The sequence below is a fragment of the Rhodamnia argentea genome, chromosome 11 (genome assembly GCF_020921035.1).
Source record: "Rhodamnia argentea isolate NSW1041297 chromosome 11, ASM2092103v1, whole genome shotgun sequence".
Lineage (NCBI taxonomy): Eukaryota > Viridiplantae > Streptophyta > Magnoliopsida > Myrtales > Myrtaceae > Rhodamnia > Rhodamnia argentea.
Genome location: NC_063160.1, coordinates 20857935 through 20881021, shown reverse-complemented (window position 1 = coordinate 20881021; position 23087 = coordinate 20857935). Strand labels below are relative to the sequence as shown.

Genomic DNA, 23087 nt, shown 5'->3' with positions numbered 1-23087 from the left:
CCTCTAGTACCTCCGAGGGTCGCGGCCTTACCTCGGACATCTACAAGGGTCGACTCTCTCTTGGCTTTGGCAAGGGCCTATCGGCCCTTGCCGCCGATCGACAAGATCATCGGCCCCTACGGAGGCACCGGCCACCAACGCTACGCCATCGGTGGTGGGGTGGTTTCCATAGGTGGGAGGGCGGCCTCCCGCATGTTCTTCTTCTTTTTTTCAGATTTTTTTAAATTTTTAAAAAACGGAAGAGGAAAAAAAATTAAGAGAAAGGAGAAAAATAATAAAAAATGATAAATGATGAAAATGCCCATAAATAATTAGTGAGAGAACCTTTTTTTTAGATTGATATGGTCACTTGAGGTTCTTATTTGAAACAATATCTATTTCGGGCTCTTATATAAAACAATAAGCGCACTTTGGGCCTTTATTTGAAACAAGATCCACTTTAAGCCCTTATTTGAGAAAATCGGGGCACTTCGGGCCTTTATTTGAAATTTTTCCCTAATTTATGTCGGACTTTTAGTTTTCTTCGATAGTGTTTGAATTTTCCTCTCCTAATTCTTCATTAAAATTTTAATTGTTCAGGCTCGGCCAAGAATGAATTACTAATTAATAAAAAAATATTTTCACCACGAAAATATTTAGACATAAATTATAAGTAATAATGAAGATATATTTTATTAATTGATTGATCAAAGCAATAGAAATGGTTAACTTTTAGAAAAATATTTTTCAACTCATTCATTTATCGCGAAATACAAGAAGCCTCAATTCGACATCTTTTTTCTTTGAAAATCATTAAAGAAATTTGCTGTTGTTTTTTGGGATAAATAGAATTCAATGGATCGTAGAGTCTCGTTTTTGTTCGCGCGCATGCACGTGTAAAAATCCGATGAACCTTGACTGAGCATGACCGAATTGAATTGAAAGAGATTGGAGAATGAAGAAGAGTAAGAGCCCGAGAGACATTTACTTATCACTTGACCCAGTAGCCGAGCTTAGCTTCATTGATGGGAATTTGATGAAGAAATCAAAAATTAATGGAGGGTTCCGTGTCTCCAAACTTCCCACTCTCAAAACCACGTAAAATGCAAATGAGAGATAAGAAGCGGGGACCTTACGGATGAGGACACTAATTGGATTGAGAGAGAAAAAATCAGAGAGGTTGCAGACAATTTATACCTTTGGGCAATGTCACAGGAGATGGTCCGTCTCCATGGTCGTTTCATATTGAGCAAAGCCCACAAAAACAAAAACAAGAAAAAACAAAAAAAGAGACATTCGGGTAGAGAAGGGAACAAGATTCCTCAATAAATTCGCTAAACATTTGCAAGTTTTGGTCATTGGTGGTTGGGAATTGGCTTTTGACGAAGGTGTAGCATTAAACATGGCCAAAACTTTAAAAAAAAAAAAAAAAAAAGTAAGAAAAAATAATTCGCTCTAGATGACATCAGATCGAGGGAATCCCTTCTCCAAAAAAATGGCAAATTCTTGCCTAATTCGATTCATAACCGATGCGGTTTACTCTCAACCTTTTTTTTTTTGTTGGTTCAAAATGTTGGATCTCAACTTTAGATCGTGCTATTTCACACGAAATTAGTAGTATTTATCAATTTGCTTGAGGTCATCTAAAATTAAGACGAGGAAAAATTTCAAACAAGGGCTTTAAGTGTTCTCATTTTCTCAAATAAAGGCTTGAAATTGCCATAACCGTTTCAAATAAGGGTGTCACCTTACCGATCGACTAAAAATTTCAGCCGATCGTGGGTATTTTTGTTAAAATACACTTTTAACCTAATTTTAGTTAAATTAAATTAAAATTAAAAAATATTAAGAAAAAGGAAAAAAAACACAAGCGAGAGGACTCGCTGCCCTAATATCGACGGGACCGCGGATCTGGCCGGTGGGGTAGCCGACACCTCGGCAAGGGCTAACTACTCTACCGAGCAAAGGCAAAGGGCGCTAGGCCCTCGCCTTAGCAAGGAGAGGACCCTAACCGATTGCCATGGACCGCCCGAGGGCCTGTCCCTGCTAAGGCGACAGACTGTCGCCCCTTGCCTCTGCTCGACGGGGTCATCGGCCCTTGCCAAGGCATTGCGTGACCCTGCTGGCCGTAGTCGCTACCCCATCGATGTTGGGGCGGCGGCTACAGGCAAGAGGGCAGCCCCTCTCACCTATGTTTTCATCCCTTTTTTTCAATTTAATTTTTTTAATTTAAAAAATAAAAAATTATTAAAATACTAAAATGCCCCTATTAATTGGTGAGTCATGCTTTTTTTTTGAAATCGATATGTCACTTTAGGTTTTTATTTGAAATAATATCTATTTCATGTCTTTATTTAAGATAATAAGAGTATTTCAGATCTTTATTTGAAATAAAATCAATTTTAGGTTATTATTTAAAAAAATAAACACACTTCGGATTTTTTCTTTGAAACTTTCCCTTAAGACGTGGAAGCATGGGAAGAAGAACATGGACAGTGACGTGGAGGGTGAGGACTTGTACGGAGCAAAATGTGGGGCCCGTTGCAATTGGGATGCGAGCAACCATGTAGAATTGGAATCTCTTTCCCTCTCTGCCAACGTCTAGAAATTAGCAGGTCAGTCAGTGGTCGGGACCATCATGGCGCAGACCAAGAGCCGAATTTGTTGACCTCTCCCTTTTCGGTTCGACTCTCTCCAAATCTCGTGACGAGAGTAGGCAGGGAGTAACCCCAAAGAACAGACGATCTAAATGAAATCCGTTGGGCATCCTGAAATCGATCGTTCATCCCGTTGGGCGTTCGGAAACTTATTATAGAGATGGACTCGCAAGTGGATCATTTATCTTCTTTAGAAATCAACAATTTCATTTCTAGATTTTGATGACAGCCCCCTTTCTTAAATCGGAAAGTTATTAGAGTATTTTCAACGTATCAAAATCGTACGTACTTTTAGGGAAGGAAACTCATGGTCGGATTGGTTAGCAAATGTGGTACGTCCGTCCTATGATTTTGTAAATGGCACTATGGCATTTGATAGGTCAGATCAAAGTAGATCAATTTTTATGAGGAAAGCCACGGTGTCACATTCGGGCTTTGCCCGATTTTTCTTACCAAGAAACGAGGTAATAATTCGATTAACTAAATCTACTGATCAGCACTCCCTGTCGGTTTGCTCTCGTGTAGTCTACATCAAATCCTTCCACGGCACTTGCTCTGTGATTTGCTCGCTCAGGCTTTTTCACGATTCGCTTACGACGGTTGTCAGCGTTAGGAGTGAAGCCGGGAGGTTGAATCCCCCGAGTGAAGGGGTGGCTCCACGCAAAAGTGGGTTTGAGCCTAATTTGATGGGAAGTTTCCGGGCGGAGCCTGGAGCTCACATGAAACATTTGAAAATGAAGTGTCCTGTTGGTCCTGCGCGGCTACAATGATCGATGTGACGTACAGGAAAGAGCCGTCTCTTTTTTCTGCCGATGGTAGGACACCCCTCTTGAATTCTTTTCCTAAGGCTGAGCCTGCAATTCATGGACCATTCTAATTCAAAAGCATTGCCACAAGTTTTTGCCCGGGAAGAGGGTCGGTGTAACTTTCACCTAAATTTTAAAAATGTATAGGAGGTCCATCGTAGTGATGGCCGGTTCGATGGAACCGCCGGTTCCGGTTCAGGAACCGGCGGTTCCGGTTCCAAAAAAAGGTGGAACCGGAACCGGCCCTTGAAGAGCCGGTTCCGGTTCCAGGTTTGGAACCGCCGGTTCCGGTTCCGGTTCGGAACCGCCGGTTCAGGGCCGGTTCCGGTTCCGGTTCGGAACCGCCGGTTCCAAAGCCCAAGTGCTCTTTTTCACCCAACTTACTTCCTTTTTTTTTTTTTTTTATAAAACCGGGTTGAAACCGGCCCGGAACTGGCGGTTCCGGGCCGGTTCCAACAATTTACAAACCGGAACCGGCCCTTGAGGTCCGGTTCCGGTTCCGGGCCAGTTCCGGGCCCACGGGTCCATTTGGCCACCTCTAGTCCATCGTGCAATTTTAGGATTCACCAAGGATTTTCAGAAGCTCCATCTAATTGAAAACGACAAAAACGTTCTTGAATTAAAGCAATATCCTTTGCACGGACGAGTCACGAGGAAGTAACACCCTCGGGGTCCTCTGATGACATAGACATGCCCTTCATTGAATTCCATCTTGTCACGCAAATTACCAAGAAGAAAATAACCTGTGGAGGAAAGAAAATCCAAGAACAAAAAGGGAAATAGAGTCTAACCGTCCTTAAACTTTGACAACATGATTAGCGAAATTGCGCGAACGCCCTCAGCACAGAACGCAGGACGCAAAGCATCGCCGCCAAGGAATTCGCAATAGACGGAATTTACTGCATTTGAGATGGTTTGAAGGGATTCAGCCAATTCCAGAAAGCATCTGTTGATTGATTATTGCCTCCTCGATTAGGTCAAGAATGTCCCATGACGGATCTAACTGCTGATCTCAAGCTGCTGCGACCTCTTAGATTCCAACAGGTAGAAGAGATTGACCAAAGTGATGAATTTTGGTGGTCTTCGTGTTCCGATTGTGCATGGCGACTGCCATCCATCAACGAACCGAACGTACTTTTAGTTCAAGTATAGTTTACTCAACCTACATCCCCATGTTTCTCGGGAGTTGATATGGCAGTCCGAGAACAGACAAGTGAGGTTTTCGTAGATATGAAATAATAGGAGTCGTCCAGGGACAAAGACAGTCACCTGATCCCCTGAACCATCACACTAGTAGATCCAACTCTACCGCACAAAGTTTTGTGCAAAAAGGAGAATGCTAATACACGAAAAGAATACAAGAATCGCTAACAAAGCCTCAAAACAAAATTAAGATTCGAACCACCTACTTCGCTTCTTAGAAGCATCCTTCAAACCATCGCCTTTACCAGATCTTTGCTGCGAAAACTTAGCTCTATATTGCTCAATTAACCGATCGAGTTTGTCTACCGCCTCTCTCCCAGGCAGTTCCTTGATTTTCTTCGGCCTTCTACCTGTCTTCAAATTTGTATTGCCATTTTGTTCATCCATTTGATCTTGCAGCTTTCTCTTTCTTGGTGCCGCCTTTGATTCAAGCGATTCCTGTTTGCTGTTCCCTCCAGGTGGGAACTCACCTTTGAACAATCGTCTGCCATCAGTTCGCTTCAGTTCCAGTTTACCCTTCAGTTTCCGTTTTGATCCTTGCACTCGGTTCTCATTTGAATTCTCCAATTTTTCTTCGGATGGAATTGCCTTTTCCATCTTATTTGCCAGATTACGATTCCGCTTCTTACTAGAGGTATGCGCTTTAGCAGCAGCTTCACTAGGTTGCAAACTTTCATCCCGATAAGCCCCTTGCGAATCTTTCTGTGATCTATCTTCAACCCTCAACTTCTGTTTTCTAGACTTCTTAGGTGGAGGGCCATTGTCATTATCCTCTCGACCCATGCCTTCAGGATCATTGGGGAAGATTTGTCGGAGAGCTTGTAGTTTGGCTTTCCTTTGCTTTAGTGTTTGCACATTCTCAAGGGCGAATGCAACAATTGGCCGATGTTGGGGTCCAAAAGTTTCTGAATGAATCACATCACATCAGGTAATAACATCAGATCTAGAGCATAAGAATCAGTGAAGAAATATTATAGGTTGTCGATGCCGCCTCTCTCTCTCTCTCTCTCTCTCTCTCACTCACGCACCCACACCCGCACCCGCACACATCCAGAAACCTACAAACAAAATCGGAGTTAAGGATGACCTTACCTGGATTATTATTCAATACTCTCAGGGCCACAAGTGCGTGTTGGTGTTCTGTAAATTCAACGAAAGCAACTCCACGTGAGTGATCCTTCGTGACAACTTTACCTTTCTTGATGTTCTTCAGGAACTTTATCTGCATGAGAAATATGGGTACAAACTACATTTAGTAGACAAGAAATGTCAACAACAGACTAACTGTCCTTACTTGATTATTTATTTGTTGTTTTGCCAAACGAAGGGAAACACTTCAATAATCAGACCTTACTGACCTGTCTAATGTCTGGCTTTTGCTTTGTAGCTCGTGAAATAACTGCTTCCAAGCACAGCTTTTTAAGTTCTTTTTCAGTCATTGACTTTGGTAAGTTATAAATAACAAGTCTGGTCCTTGCAACGTGAAAATTTGGAGATTGCAGCTTAGTCATCTTCTCCCTCTCCAACCTGGAAAGGACCAGAATATCACTAACAAAATTGATGAAGAGACATACTACAAGAGTCACCATCATTAGCATATACTAAGAAGTACCATTGTTTCACCATCATAGCATCTTCTTTTACACATACTTCGGGAAATAATTATATGAAACAACATAGGGGATATAAAATGGATGTTGCACGTGACAGATTCAACTAACACCAGAAGGATGTAAAATGGGTGCAATCACGTGTCTTCATGCATTCGAATCTGTAATATCTATTGTTGCACCCCATAATAAAAATCACAAACCAGTTATTAGAAACATAGTGGAAGATCCTCCAAAAAAATGATGCAAATGAAGATCCAAGTTTCAATGAGAATAAACTCAGAGCCTAACTTTTAGACATCTTTGAGTACCTGTGATAAAAGATGTTCCAGTCGAATCCAATCATTAAGGAGTAACTTTGCTGAAGAAAATATGTCAAATTGTCGCTATGATAGTTATGGGACGCTTCTAACAAATAATAGTTTGCACAAATTGGTAATCAACCATGTACTCAAGAAAGAAGAAACAAAAGAGGAATAAGAAGGGGGTAAAGAGACAAGTTGGAGGTGAAGGTCCAAAGTACGGTCAAGCATTTCCTTAACAGAAAATATGACGAGCAAAAGAAAGAATAAAGCTGCAGTCCTGATTCAGAAGGGAAGACGCATACGCTTTACGTTTCGCCACATCACTCTCTGAAACACCTTCAGCTGCGGTCGTTCCTTCAACAACAAGTCCTTCCTGTTTACAAATTGACAACAATCTGTTAGCCAAGCTTTTCGAAAATATGGTACATAAGCATTTTAACACGAGCACACCAAGATTGGGGAGTTGGACAACTGGTTGAGCCGTCTACCTTTGCCAGGTAAAGGTTGCGGTGGTCGTGATCCTCAGGTTTGGCCTTGTCCAACTCCTTCTGATGGGCTGACTTCTTATCCAAGGCTCTCAAAACAGTTAATTGTCTACCCCTCAGAAATATCCCCACTCCAGATGTTACACTGGCTGCTGATATTGCATCATTAGCTGCATCCACTATTTTAAATTTGAGAAAACCCGTGCCTTTCGGCCGCCTGCCGCAAAGAATTCGGTGAAACCAGAGACAAACGATAAATAGAAGTAAATTGAAGAAAATTATAGTCCATACTGGGTAATTTTGTGAAGAACAGGAACAAATGATAGCACATCTCCAAATCCAGAAAAACGCTGCTTCACTTCTTCAGTGTCAACATCGAAAGGCAGGTTGCTTATGAAAATTGTTCTCGGTAAATCATCATCCGTGTCTGTTTGCTCCGCATCTTTCACCTTATATTTTCCAGAACTTTTAGCTTCACTAACAGATGACCAATTGACAACCTTAGTCGCAACATCACTGGTCTCATTAGAGCTTCTATTTTCCTCTCTTTCAAGCTGATCCAAAACCTCGCTGTTAGGGTGACTTCCTCTACCAGAAGATGAGATCAAGTTTTTAAGAACTTTCCTTGCAATGTCAGCTTCGTCATCAAAATTTAACTCAGCCTGAATATCTTCTTTTCCAGTTGCATCCGAATTCTCCACCAGAACATCATCCTCATCTAGCAAGGTTCCTTTTCCTTCATCAGCAACATCATCCTCGAGATCTTCACTACTACTATCACCTTCCTCTTCTGTTTCTCTTTCCTGTCCTGCAAAATCCAGCAACCACATTAAACTGTGGGAAAGTAAAACATAAGATCGCATACGAACGAGCCATTGAATAGACATATTAAGAAAAAGATTTCTGTAAGTTCCAGTTTTCTGAATTTGTTTTCTCAAAGAATAACCTGGACAAAAGTAAAGGAAAAATGTTCATCAGTCAAATTAAAGTTATTGCCAATTTCCTCAAAAAAGACTCCATTACACGGAGCAAACCAAGCATACGCAATTCTACCGTGGAACATTTTCATGCTCTTGGATGTCCACCATGACATCAAGGCCTTGAAAAAACAAGTTCAGAAACACCTTCGTATCACAACTTCTGAGACATATTGAGAACAAGGAGAACCCAAATGAAATAAAATTTCTGGCATCTGCAATAATTACGTAGAATTCCCATGACTTAGCGGAACAACCAGAATATACAGCAAAAGACAAGTTAACAGTTTCTTGGCCAGACAAAGCAATGCCTAATTTCATTATTCCTTATTTAGCAATGTTGAAAAGAAATTTATCCCAGACTAGTCCCATTGTCTCAAATGAGGCACAGAAAAATCTGATAACCAAATTTTATATAATCAAATGCTGACTTACCATCAGTAGGGGCAGCAATAACAGCACTGACACCATGATATACCTTCTTCGGAACAGCCCAATCAACCGCTATAGTTCTTTTGCCAAACATATTCCCATTGAACTTTAGGATGGCCTGCCAAAAAGAATAGATGTGAATTGTATAATGTCAGCCTCAAAAATTTTAGAAGAGGTAACATGAAGTCATACATTTTCCGCGTCACTTTTGCACGTGAATTTCACAAACGCAAAACCCTTAGACAACCTGCAAAAGCCAATCATAGTCAACCAAAAGACCATAGTCCTAGTTATATTGATAACAAGTGATGAGAATTTACCCCGTCTCTGAATTTAGAGGGACAAAGACATCCCAAACAAACCCTGCCGCTGAAAACTTCTCTTTTATGTCATTGTCTTTGACCTGCACTGACCAATAGAGATTTGCTCAGAAGACAAGCTCCGCCCAACAGAAAAGCAGCAGCAGGGCTAGGATAATGTATATAATATCACCTTGAATGGAAGATTTCTAATAATGAGCTTCCATTTCTGAGTTTTTGAGCCCTGCCAAACAAATAGACAAGATTCACATCTTCATGAAAAAGGAGGGATTGGAACAGCTTCAGCCAATTATTTACAACATTCTGACCACAAAAAATTTCTTTACAACATAAAAACAAATACATTGCTGCAGCATCAATAAGAAGTATAAACAAATTTTTCTCCAGTGTGTTCATTGGGCAAACTACGAACAATAGAATAATATAAGGTTATGCCTTTACCTCCCCACCCAGCTGTCGTGCCCATACAGAAACTCCATTTATCTCTTTTTGATGTAACATCGCAACAACACTTCGAGCTGACTTAACACTTGTAAAAAGAACAGCAGAAGCATCCATTCTACATCCATCTTGTGCAAGGCCTAGTATGTTACAAACGACCGGTTTAGAATCTCAACTCAAGAAAGTTATTTTTCCAAACTACAACATAACACAACTTCAATTATTTAGGTGTCTTATCTCAACTCAAGAAAGTTATTTTTCCAAACTACAACATAACACAACTTCAATTAGTTAGGCGTCTTTGACAAGAAACATTGTCAATCCCACCGGCAACATAGCCCATACTTCTCAGAGGCATGCCCTTTCAAGACAACTTATAACACAAGGTATAAAAATTGTAATGACTCATTCTAATTAAGTCTAGAATAGCAATTGTAAATCTGCATTTCCTTGCTGAATGCACTTTACATCATATTGAACGAGCAAATAACAGAGCCCCAAGGTAATATTCACAACTCCCCTCTTCCCCAACAAAGTTCATTAGCTTCATCATTCTTGAAGGCACACATCTATCATTTTGTCACCGTAGTAAATATTGGCATTATGTCAAGATGATTGTTATAACTGGTCTCTGTGGCACCGCAGTTCATTGTTAAGTAGTGGTTAGATTGCCAGCACTAGTGGGGTACTGCCAGCAAGGTTGTCACAAAGCATGGGATATTCTTGCTGGTGTGAGAAGTGCTGGCAACAGAGGGCTTGCAGAGATGGTTCTGATGGATTGTAATGATGAAAGAATAGCGAGCACTTACAACACTACACATACGGAACGCACAAGAAGAGTAGGTACCGGCACATTGTTTGTTGTGAATGGCACTCCTATATTTGTCTCCATCAGGAAAACCAGGCAAATAGTTTTTAAATATCATGGGGACTTAGTTGTCAAGTTACTTCACTCTTCTAAGTTAGTTGCAGACGCATTGATTGATGACATTCCTTTAAAGCTGTACAGATAAGGCATGAGATCTCATCCGGCCCATTAAAATATTACTATTCAACATGTTTAACTGAAATACACGAAAGGAAAAGGCCAGAAGGTGAGAGAAAACCAACCATCAAGAGACATGAAGAGTAAGACCATGACAATAAGAAAGAGTGTGCAGCAGCAAAGGTGCACTTACCATGTTGTTCAAGATCCTTTTCAGGAAGTGGATAAGACACAGAACACACTGTCCCGATCTCCTTTGCCTTACCATGAACCTGGTCCGCCATTTCAGCACTTAAAAGACCACCAAATATGACAGTCCTTGCAACCCTTCAGAACACCAACATACAAACTGATGTCATTGCATTCGCGTTAACACACAAGATTCTAGAATTCTCTGGATCAGTAATTACATAAAATGAAAGAGCCTAAAAGTATTTCTCACACAGTTAATAAAGTTTCCTCCACACAGACTATCAAAAAGATCATATGTACCAATCATTTGATTGAAGTTGCATAAGACCACTGCACCGGTACAATCGAGTTAAAATAACATGGTCTTTCCCAGAACAAATGAATGGGTCACACCCTAATTCAAACTTGAGATCTACCTATATTCAAGTTCTTTACCCATACACAATGGCAGATCTCCATCTTGAACTTCTGGGAGATGTTATCGCAACAAAGGTCAACCCATCTCACTGCCTTTTCACAAGTATCAGAAAGCACTCACAACTGTGACTCACCCCAGAAAAACGTGATGTTGGATGCCAGTGAACTAATGCTAGGGACACTAATAATTGCCTTTGGGACAAGTAGCATCCATCAGGATTTGTCCAAAAAAATATCTAGCAACTTGATAATCATTACAGTATTTCTTTGCACAAAATTCCAGGGAAGGAATATTTTATGAGATTGACCCCAATTAGTGAGTCAAATTTGTTCCTCTCCCACATGATCAATGATCTCAAAAGCTACACAGACCACTATCTTATCCAACAGAAGGTCAAGAAGCTTAATATAAGAATCAGTACCTTTGCTTTTCTGAGCATTTCTCGCTATCAGATAAATTACGGCACAATGTAGCTGCTTTTTGAGATACAACAAGTCTATCTGAGTTCAAGGAAAATATATGGTTAATAGAAACTATGATAATGTGTTACATGGCATACAGTAAATAATGAATAATCGAGAATGAAACCTTTTTCTTGTAACTCCAAAGCAGGCTCGATTGTCCTGTGAGATTTACTATCCTTGGCTTTTTTTGATTCCACAGCATCATCTGAGAAAACCAACGAATAGGAATGAGCACATCAAATGCAGGGTGCTTATATTACAATAAGGGCAGTAGCACATCAACCTTGAATGACTTGCGCTCGACGCTGTTCGAGGGGAGCCCGATGCATAGCATGTTTTACTCCGATTTTACGACCCCCAATCAACGAACCATTCTTGCTCTCAATAGCACGGTTTGCGTCTTCAGCAACAGCACTATAATAAGGCAGTGATAAACATATAATACGTGTAGACAATGTCAGCCTTCGGGAAATAGTCAGCACCGGAGTAGAGCAATAATTGATTAATTTATGTACATTACAAAAGTTAAACAAAGAGGTAATGATTCCAGCATATAAACAGAAATCCATCCGAACAAAGAATTTGCGATTCTAAATGGCCCAGATGAAATTAACATATGGTTACTAAATTACCAGAATATGGTCTGCAAACAAAAAATCCTCCCTAGAATAGAGAGAGCACGGCACATTAACTACTGCTATTTCGTAATAGATGTAACGACATGACACTGGCAATTTGGCAAATGGTAAAGCAGTATTTTGTAATTTTTGCATTAACATTTTTATCAATTAGGTTTTCAAATCTGCATCAGAAACTATCAAAGTGCATCAAAGAGCACTAAAACTACAAAATGTCTAGTCACGTCATTATTTAAGGCATGTTCAGTTTGTACATAAATCAGGGCTATCTATACATGCATGAAAGAAAACTGCAAACTTTCTGGTCTGGAAGCATTAGGCAGGTTTTGTACAGTTCTTTTTCAAACATGAATATATCAACATGCATTTTCTTCAATTATAAAGCAGCGAAGTCTCATCTCTTCCTATGTTTGAGCTTTACAAAGTTGATATACACGTCACGATTCTCATTTGAACCTTAGAATAACTATCTCTCTTGTTCCCAATTCATGTTGCCAATCATAGTATGACAGCCAAAATCATACAAAATTTTACCAAGCACAAATCACGAACCAGTTCTGAAGTCCAAGACTTGAAATTTTTAACTTTAGATCAGCCAATATAATTACTTCATATCTGTGAACTGTACTTAATAGGGAAGATAGTGGTAAACTGGCAACCCAGACTGGAAGAGTAACTAAATTGCAAAGAGAGCTCATCAGCATTTAGAATCACAAGAGCTATGCGAATATGCAGAATTACAGAAAACGGTGCAGTAATTGCATTAGAATGGATCTTAAATTCCTCGTGTTCAACTAAGCTACCACACCATGTTAGCTTGCTAAATCATGCTAGTCCGCATCCTTTCCACATCCGGGAGATATATAAAGGAAATGACAGGATAACGACAGAGCACGTGAATAAATTGAAGAAACACAACAAATTCTAGGGCATGAAGATTCAGCTATCATACTATGCCGCAGTCAACATCCAATAATCAATATATCAACTCTTTCTAAGGAAGGTCGCTCTGGGGACTCACAATTGAACAAAGCCGAAACCTCGATGCTCATTGGAACCTGCAATGAGAAACGAGTCACCAAATCCTCTCGCCAGTACACACTCAACACGCGAAAAACGAAAGCGCTCACGCAAGCACGCCACAAAGCAAACATAGCATTCCCTCACCTTTCTTGGTCACCATGAAACAGCGCCTGACCGGACCGACCTCGCTGAATGCCTCCTCGAGCTGAAAGATCGAAACAGAGAGCCGCGATTAAAAGCGGTCCTCACTCCGACAACACGCGATGACGCACGAAAAGGGACCGACAGTAAACATCTTCCCGGAGGGACGAGAGGGGAGAGGGAGTACCTGAGCGTTGGTGAAGGAATAAGGTAAGTTGGAGACGAAGACGGTGGAAGGAGAGTGAGCGCCGGGAGCTCCATCTTTGGTTCGCTTGTTCTTCCCCATCTCTCTCCTTCGTTGAGGAAAGCAAACCCACCCGAAGTGCCAGGGTTTAACGTCCGGACATGGAGGGAGGGAGGTCGGGTTATATGTCCTCGTTATTGTTATGAACGAGGCGGGTTCGGGTTTTATGCAATTTGGATTTGGGCCGCCGATTCGACCCGAATAGAGATGGAGAAAAGAATTAGAAGTTTGGGTTGGGCTTAACCGATTGGTCGAAACATCCGAACGCCAGAGTTGACCGCTTTCAATGATGCATATACAGCAGGGAACCGGTCACAGGAAAGAAAGCACGAAGCCACGGACATGGCTGACATAACTCACAGAAGAGTCCGAACGAATGGAATATGGATGCACATAGCGGAGAAAGGAGATGGACCTCTGGCTCTGCTCATCCATGGCTTCCCCGAGATCTGGTCCACATGGAAGCACCAGATCCATCGCTTGGCCGAACACGGGTACCGCGTCGTTGCGCCCGACATGAGGGGCTACGGGGACTCGGACTGCCCCGCCGACCCTGCATCGTACACCATCCTCCACCTGGTCGGCGACTTGGTTGGCCTTATCGACGCCCTCGGTCAAGATCAGGTGCGTCCCATCGCGTACTAATTCGGTGAGAACTAGTATTTGTACTCTTCATGTGGTTTGCTACAGAGTGAGGTAATTATGAGTCTGCAGGGTATTCCCGGCCAGGAAAGCTTCTTGTTTGCAGAAGGTATACTGTTAAGGTTTACAAGTACATGTTTTTTTCTTTTTTTTTCACAGCAAATGCGGACATAACCTAAATCGTTTGGTTCTGAACCTGTAAGCTCATGCTTCTATGGTGTGTTCATGCTTCTGTCAAAAAAAGCTGATGAAATAAGAATTGGTTTGTTCAATAGGCGTATGTGGTGGGTCATGACTGGGGCGCAGAAGTAGCATGGCACCTTTGCCTCCTCAGGCCGGATAAAGTCAAAGCGCTCGTTAACTTGAGCGTGCCTTATCGACCACGGTCCCCGCAATCAAAGCCGGTTGAATACATGGCCGAAAAGTTTGGCGACGGGTTCTACATTACTCAGTTTCAGGTACGTAAAAATGTCTAAAATTGAGCTTCGCTATGGTATCTGAAGTGAGGAGTCGCCGATTATTAAAGCATGGTTTGGGCAAAGTTGTACAGCACTCAGAATTTGCATTTCTTGTTTCTCTTTGTTGCGGTTAATGCAGGAACCAGGGAGAGCTGAGAAGTCGTTTGCCAAGTATGACTGTTTGACGGTACTGAAGAAGTTCTTACTGGTGAATGGTCCCGATCTTCTGGCTGCTCCACGGGGCATCGAGATCATCGATTTCCTGGAGACCCCAGATTCTTGGCCATCGTGGACCACCGAAGAGGAGCTCCAGTACAAGGCAGAGAAGTTCCGGAGCTCTGGTTTCACCGGGGCATTGAACTACTACCGTGCCATGGACAGGTAACTCGGATCAAAACCGCCAGTCAGTACAACCATATTGGAAACGAAAAAGCAGAGATTTGACGATTGGAAAAGGTTATGAAAAGCGATATCTAGGATAAGCTTTTTCGCACACATGCCTCATTATGGTCCTTTACAATACATGTCTGCCGTGCCAGAACCATGTTGTTTCTCTCATTTATGAAGATTCCATTGCCAAGTAAATGCATTCATCTGCTTTGACTGAACAATAGAACATGCCCTACGGACTGTGAAGACAAGCACGATCGATCCCAGCAAGAACTGGCAGGCACAATTTGTGACGGTCTCGCTTGCCCAGAGTTTCTTTTCAATTTCCTCCTTTGAATTCACTACTTGCCGATCAGATTTTAATTTCTCAGAGCGGCGGAGACTCACACCTGCATCGAATGCAGGAATTGGGAGCTGCTTGGGCCGTGGCAGGGGGCAAAGATAACCGTCCCCACGAAACTCATTACCGGGGATAAGGATGTCGGGTTCCAATCATTTGGGACCAAAAGTTACATAGAGAGTGAATTCCTCAAGGGTCTTGTACCTGGTCTTCAGGTTCTGGTCATTGATGGCCACCATTTCATCCAGCAGGAGAGGGCTGAGCTAGTCAGCGCTGAGATTCTGTCCTTCTTCGGGAAGAGATCTGGGAATTGAGTGCTATGTGCCAATTGGGTCTGCGGGATTCGATCAGATGAATTCAATTTGCGTTACATGTATGAAGTAGCATTCGGCGGATTGATGATTTCAAATGGATGTTGGGATCATGTAACCTACCTCTTGGACGATTTCACTTCGTGGACGGGTGTTTGTTTAATGGTTTAAACACGGGTCGTGCAACATATGCTGGATTGGATTCTAGGCCGGGCAATTTCCTAAAAGTGGAGAACTGGCTTAGGAGAACGATGTGGCGAACTCGCAACAACCAAAAGCTAGATCAATAGGAGGAGAAACGAGAAATGGTTAAGCTCGAATGGCTCGCGAAAAGACAACTGGCTCTTGCAGTGTCCTTTTATGAGCCAAAAAATGTAATGCAAGGGTTGAGTTAGACGTGTGGTGGGCTGTCGAATGAAAGAAATCCCACGTTATGCCTGCCTGTTGTTCGATGTGAAACGATTAATATGGTTTAATTGTCTTACAAAGGCTTAAACCTTCGATTAAAATCGGGTACAACGGAATTCGTTGACCGGCTCGGAGTAAAACTTTTCCTTGGCGATTTCCCTCGACGATAGGTATTGGGCTTTTGCTGCATCCGATGTGCATCAAAACTCTCTGTGCATGAAATGAATTATACCAGTACTAAATGGTTTTGCCCCTTTTTGCCCTGAATCATCTGCGAGGGAATCCAGGCTTCACAGCATGGAAGGCGGTCAAAAGAACAGGAACCGAAGACATAGGCCTGGCAGCCTTGTCTGAGTGTCCTTTTCCTTCTCCAAAATATGAAAAAGCCTGCGCCCCACGGGAAATGGTTGCGGAGCCTAGAATGGGACAAGTGTTTTAAATAGCAATAGCAATAGCAAACAACCCAGAGCACGAGCGTCTCGTGGACGTGGAAACCCATCCTGGGGAAAAAGGACTTGCCTGGACTAAAACTCGGACGGGCTGTTCTGATCCCAGCCGTCCGATTGTTGGATCATCGAGATTGGACGGGACTTGATTGATTGACGATTGAGATCCATCCGATTTATACGAATCCGAGTCTATGTGATAATTTAGGCCAATTCCCTTAAAATAAATCCCATCTTCAGTCGATCCTAACTCTGTACCAACTTTTTTTTTGCTTTTTAAGCCAAACATAAAACGACTTATAACGGCATTAGAACTATATTCCGATTTGGATGGGTAAAAGAGTCGAAAGAAACATAAATCCGACACGGCTAACAATGGTCTTAAGAAAGTTACCTTTGCTCAGATTGAAGTCAGACTCGCATTTCGTAATGCAAGATTTGGAGTATTAAAAACGAATTACGTAATCGAAACTTTATCAGGCAATATGTTAGACATTTTCAACACATCGAGTAATAAAATAAAGCCTTATTAACTGTTGAGTACGACTCTTTCATTTAAAAATAATAATAATTCGTAATTCCCTTTTCTTTATCGAATAAATAAGTAATGTTGTAAATTTGAACGTACTTAGTGTATTGTTTTCGGGAATTAATCTCGAACGCTTACCTGACGTCTGCACAAACGTTTCCCTCTCCGCGAGAGGCATGTTTCTGCACAAGCAATCCAGCGACACGAACCGCGATGCCCTTTGTGGGGCCCTCCCCTCCTCGTCCCACGTCACGATGACGCGTCCCAGACGGGCATTTCCATTCCATTTCCACACCCTCCCCTCGGGATCAGCTTTCCTATTATCGTCTGCTGGTTCCTGAAATCTTCCTTAGCGCAACGTGTGGGTCCCGCCAAAGTTTGATTAATCGCACGAAAGGCCAAAAAACAACCCAAAAAAAAAACGCTATTTTTGTTTGTTCGGTCTGTCTCGAACCCCCAACCTTCTCAATCCCAGCAATCACCTCTCGCCACGTGTCCCCCGCGCCTCCGTCATGTGCTGCTAATCCATTGGACGGATTAAGAAAAGATTTGTCGATCCCTAACCAATTATTAATCTCTTCATTACCGACTGCCTACGCGTATTAACTCACAGCTGGCAACCTCATCGCACTTATACTATGTTTTGTTCTGATTTGTTGTGTGCTTATAAATTTTGGCAAACAGGTATAATTAAATAATAAATGGTATTTCGGGGATATTGCTGTTCTTGCTTTGTCTTAATTCTAAGTGCCGGCCCCGAGCGCACCTAATTGGCCCCCATGGGCAATTAACTTACAGAGAGTTTGGAGTAAAAGGCTGGCTCAACTAACATATTTTTTCAAACTTTTGAAAATGGTTGATATTGATGTGGGTTGTATAATATATGGACAACGTTGCTTCCCTGGACTTCTTGATTTGTTCTCTTTTGTGGGACATAAGGACTTTCGAGAAAGGTTTGACTATTCGCTTACTATCTCGATTTAATGTTTATTACTTTGTTTAGCCATAAAATGAATGGTGAAAAATCTCGTTGTCTGGAAATTCACAAAACGCAATGACACTCTTTAATATCCTCTTCTACTGCTAATGGCGACAATTTAAAGATACCTTTAGTCTTTTTATTCAACAGCACTTATTGTCCCATGCTGGGTTTTCTTGATGTTCCCTTCTATTTCACTGCACATACGGATTGTTTGTTGTTATATATTTGCGTGTACAAAATAGAATCGTAGACTTCTTCTTTCATGGTCGAAGAAATCGAAAGTAGAACGAAATTGGAAGAGGTTCGATAGTAGTATGTCGAGCAGAGGCATCCTCAAATGATCAACGATTCGGAAAGGTGAACTGGCGAGGTAAAATAATATGGATGATTTCTTTTCTCGAAAAATTAATGAAGGGTTTAGAGTCTTTTGCAAAAACCGCCGCGTGCATCTAGCTTGTGTAGAGCACCTTTGGATCTGTAATGTGCATTGACTTTACATTAATCGAGTTCAAAGAAATCTTTTGAGTAGCCAAGTAGAGATGATGCGAAATTGCAAACATAGGTTCTTTGACTTTTAACTCCAACATTGTCCAAAATTGACGAAACTAACTTGATATTGTTCGTGGTATTGGATGCTTATTAACTTTTCTTCATATCTACTCAATGGTTGGTTTTTGTGGAAAGCCCTTGATAAAAAAATAATTACAATAACTCACAAGAATGAGCAAATATCCAAGTATTCTTTAGAGAAAAACCCGTCAAATTCAAAAACAAAAAAGAAATACTGAGACTCGCAAAAGAAATCATCGAGGGAATGCTTATTTACGCTTCGGCAAAAACAAAAAAAAAAAGTGCTTTATCGTCGAAATTTAAAACAAAAAAAGTTTGACCAAATCTTAAAAAAGCTTCAAAATTACGAAAAAAGAATTCCTCTCCAAGAGCGTCCAGAAAAAAAAAAGAAAAAAGAAATGTTTTACGAAACAGAGAAAGGGGGAGTATCAAATGACTTGTGAAAGTCATGGAAGAAACGCACATAAACAAGATTATCACAATTAATTATGGTCATTACGAGCCAAATGACCCACCTGATCGCAGGGATAATGCTAACGACAGTAGCATTGCCTAGTCAGGGCAGGTTTCAGGTCTGTCGTGTCAGAAACATTTTCCTATTTCCCCTTCCCCTCTCCTCTTTAAAATAAAACAATAATAAAAAAATCTCCTTAAATTCGCCCTTTTGGCTTTCCACGCCTATCCACCAATCGCAGCGCGTTCCGATTAATCTAAGCCGTCGAAATTTGTCCTTTTCGCGAATCCCCGTGTGTCATCTTTTCCCCCCCCGCACCCCTCCTCTGCAAACGCAGTTAGATTTCGCTCCCTGTTCCTGTTTTCCTGTTCTGTTCCTCTGATCCTAGGCAGCTTTTTTCGACGCTCCTTTTGGCCCTTCGTTTCCGCCGCTATTTACCGATATTGCCCCCACGAATTCCGATTACGTTGCAATTATTGGACCTTCGGTTTGTCTTTTAAGCAACCCAATTAGGACGAATGCCATGTATTACGTGCCCCCACCTAATTTTTTTTTTTTTTTTTTGTTTTTAAAGACAACTTGTGGAAAATGCGATTTCTTGCAATTCCGTGAATTGGAAAGGGAAATAAAACGTTATGTTGTCCACAGATAGAAAAGAGCAATTGATAGGCCGAATAATCATAACATATTAAGTTTCGATGATTGTGCGATGTTAACATACCTGAGCAAGTTAGATAATTGTTCATGTTTCATTTTATGTTTTATTACGACGATGGACGCTGGCTTGTATTTAGGAAATTGGCTTTTCTAGGTGCTTCGTATCATTATAGTGTGATTAAGGGTAGCTATAACCACATAATTGATGGTCATCTTCACCTACAATATCATTTTGAAAAGAAATTTGAAGGCATCTATAACACGTGGTGCAAAGTTAAAAAAATTAAAAACAGAAAAAAGAAAAAGAGGAAGATGCCTAATCCTTTGATAAACTCATCAAGTGATTAAAAGGTTCAAAATTTCTCATAATTAATGAGTCCCGAGATGATTTTGTTCGACATATTCAAAATACATCGATCAATCATTTTTATTAATTGATCAATTCGACCATATGTTTTGTAAAAATCAATCATTTCCGGAGTAAATAGAAATACTGTGCAAACGGGTTTAATTTAAAAAACAAAAATGACTAACCTCACCAGGGGAAAGCAACGCAACAAGAAGCGGTGGGAACAGCAAATCACAAATGTCCCTATCGAAGTAGTCATGCACGATCTTCTTAGGGCAAAAGAGAATGACAAAACCTGGGACATCCGCCGTGCGTAGTGAACATCATCGACAGCTACTCGACTTGCATCTATTCTCGGAACTTTCTTCTTCCTCGATCTTCATCACTTTGTTTGTGGGTCTAATCTTCTGCCGGAAAGAGCGGCGATCGAAGCCGCGCATGTAAAACTTTAAAGAAAATTATTTATACCGAGCGACAGTTCATGCTCAATATGAATGGCGCCATACAAAATAAGGGTAAGCGTGATTTCAAGGTACAACCAGAAATCATAATTAGCACTGGTGAAAACATGGTGGGTTATAGGATATACAGAGTAGGTTTCAGGTTTTAAAATTTGGGAAACCGATTCGGACAAGTGGCTATTAAGTTCTAGTTTTCAGGAGATGGAATCTAGAATAATTTATTGTATTTTATTTTATTTTATATCTTCGCATGATCCTGGGATATTTTATGGCATTCTATGATGAGTGTATCACATGGAACCATCAGTCCGAGCTTCTCTTTTTGGCGATATTCATGATTGAGATTTTTTACTTTGTTAATATTTCATATTTTTCATATGTTAAATATAAGTCACGATCGGTGGATCGTAGGAGCAACAAATAATGATCATTAAAGGTAACAATCATTACGGGTGTTCAATTAAAAATACATGTGAATTTGAATCCTGGAACCTACAATAAAGTAAATTTCGGGTTATAAAGATAAATTTCAAGCTTCAAAAAATAGAGAATCGGTTCGACGGATAGGGTCTAAGTCACCGTCGTCCAATGAAATACATTGCGTAATCTTTTTTCGGATTGATTGAGTCCATGGATCCAAAAGGTTAGTCTTACATCGACACTTCACATCATCCATACAAAAAGCATGTCGTTTGGGCAAGCAGGAACAGCGTACTGCCCCTCTCATTATGCCTAGGAAGCAACGGATGGTGATGCCTTAGAATGAGAGCTTTTCATTTGTCAAATAAGGAGAAGGTAGTGCCTACGTAAGATTAATTGGTCCCAAAAGCCTCTCTTAGCGTATCCGGATACCGAAAATGCGACGCGCTTATTCTATACCCTAATGTTGGCCGCATGCTAGTTACAACTTCGGAGTTAATTTTTTTTTTGAACGGCTTCCAATTAGGTGAAATTGTCGCTCCTTCGGCGGCTAATATGATTGACTATTTCATTTTCCCGATTTAATGGTGGAACACGGTCTACTACATTGGTGCTTGTTTGAGACATTACTCAGATATCTGGTTAGGGTTAATGTATGCGTTTTGGCTAAGGATGGCTACCGAGTTGAAGAATCGAGGTTTCCTCCGTAATTAAAAAGCCTTTTGTTACCTACTGAACTCGGCACGTGCCCCAATTTCCACGAAAAAAAAAAAAAAAACGTACCTATCCGCACGTGCCAACCAGTTCTTTCTCCATCTTCTCAAACCCCATTTGATTACAACCCCCAAAAGGGGAAAGTAAATTTTCTTTTTTGGGAGGGGAAATTTCGGGGGCCCCGCTCCTTTTTCGCTTGAAGCGATCTGTGAACTTTAGAACGGGAAGGTGTACAAAAGCAAAGAAAAGGACTCCCATCATGTCCGCTCGGCAATCATCGGGGAATCCGTGGAAATTTCACATTCACAAACATGAAAACGATTGTCGTTCCAATTTCTCAACATGATTCAGTTGAACACGAGAACTGGTAGAAGTTCGCGGCGAATTCGAAGGCGAGTTTTTTTTTTCGAGACACGACGAGTTGTTTAAAACGCTTATGTTAACGCTTCGTATCAATGAAAATCGCTCTTTCGCAGATGAGAAAAAATGCAGTTAAGAAAAGAGAGAAGGGGACGTTGTTGATTATTATTGCTTTATTGCAGAGGCCATTAAATCAACTTTGTTGTATTACCAATATGAAAGATGGGATTTTCAAATAAGCTAGGCCTCTTACCCTGCGATTGTGCTCAGTTTCGTGACTTGCAATTTTCATCTTATTACCCATTGAAAAGTTATCCGACGCACGCATTTCATCAAAGGCTAGAAAATATATTTAAATTGAATTAACGATATCGGGAAAATGATACGGATGGTCCCAATAATTTGACTCAATGAGCAATGTGATATGTGAACTTTTAATTTATTCAGTATGGTCCATGAACTTTTGCTCAATGTTCAATGCGGTATCTGAATTTTTAATTCGTTCGATGTGGTTTATGAACTTTTGGTACATATTCAACTTAGATCCCGAACTGCGTGAAAATGTTCAATGTTATATCTAAACTTGAATCAATAGGAGGTCAATATTTAAGGTTTTCATACAAGCCATAGACTAAGTCAAACATGTATCAAAATTTTATAGACCACATTACACATTGAGTGAAAGTTTAGAGATCACATTAGACAAGTTAAAAATTTAAGAATCATATTATATATTGAGTCAATATTAAGCACTATTTGTATTATTTTCCCAACAACGTCATCTATCCAAGGATAAAGTGGATTTCTTTCTTCCTTCCTTTTTATTGTCCCACGGAGCATGCAGCTTCCAACATCCATCCGGTACGACGGCAGGAAACTGCGTACTTGAAGAGTATGAGCACGACACCGACTCAATGGGTTGCTCTAAAGGCAAAAAAGAAGAAGAGTTTGATGCTTGATGCTGACGCATGAGCCATAATATTTACAGTACTTTAGGTTCATTAACATCCACGCACGAAAATTCTTATTACAATTAAATAAAAGTACAAATACATAAATAAACACATCTCTCGAGAGAGATCAATAAGAGGTAGTACATGCATATTCATCTGTTATCTATCGACTATGCTTTTCACCCTGATCTCAGAGCCTGACTTACTCTCCGTGGACGAACTTTACGGACGAAATCCTCGGAGAGCAAAAAAAAAAAAAAAGGAAAAAAAAGGGGGGAAATTGAGCAAAAAATGAGAAATATGGAGCCAAATGGACACCTGCT

At 40.9% G+C, this 23087-nt stretch overlaps 2 protein-coding genes across 2 annotated transcripts; one reads left to right on the top strand and one right to left on the bottom strand.

Annotated features, from left to right (window-relative positions):
* Nucleotides 1–4559: 4559 nt before the first annotated feature.
* On the bottom strand, nucleotides 4560–13441 carry LOC115735888 (RNA-binding protein 28). The gene is made up of 18 exons (XM_030667318.2): nucleotides 13264–13441; nucleotides 13080–13140; nucleotides 12934–12970; nucleotides 11558–11688; nucleotides 11399–11479; nucleotides 11232–11310; nucleotides 10394–10527; nucleotides 9216–9355; nucleotides 8947–8997; nucleotides 8775–8857; nucleotides 8647–8701; nucleotides 8458–8572; nucleotides 7337–7853; nucleotides 7049–7262; nucleotides 6863–6933; nucleotides 6004–6172; nucleotides 5738–5867; nucleotides 4560–5550 (listed from the first exon to the last, which is right to left on the bottom strand). Exons 1-18 carry the CDS (start codon nucleotides 13360–13362, stop codon nucleotides 4832–4834), a joined length of 2886 nt encoding a protein of 961 aa, XP_030523178.1. The 5' UTR covers nucleotides 13363–13441; the 3' UTR covers nucleotides 4560–4831.
* A 164-nt stretch (nucleotides 13442–13605) lies between these two features.
* Nucleotides 13606–15635, top strand: LOC115735891 (epoxide hydrolase A-like). Its single transcript, XM_030667325.2, has 4 exons — nucleotides 13606–13944; nucleotides 14238–14420; nucleotides 14560–14801; nucleotides 15215–15635. Exons 1-4 carry the CDS (start codon nucleotides 13663–13665, stop codon nucleotides 15462–15464), a joined length of 957 nt encoding a protein of 318 aa, XP_030523185.1. The 5' UTR covers nucleotides 13606–13662; the 3' UTR covers nucleotides 15465–15635.
* Nucleotides 15636–23087: the final 7452 nt, after the last annotated feature.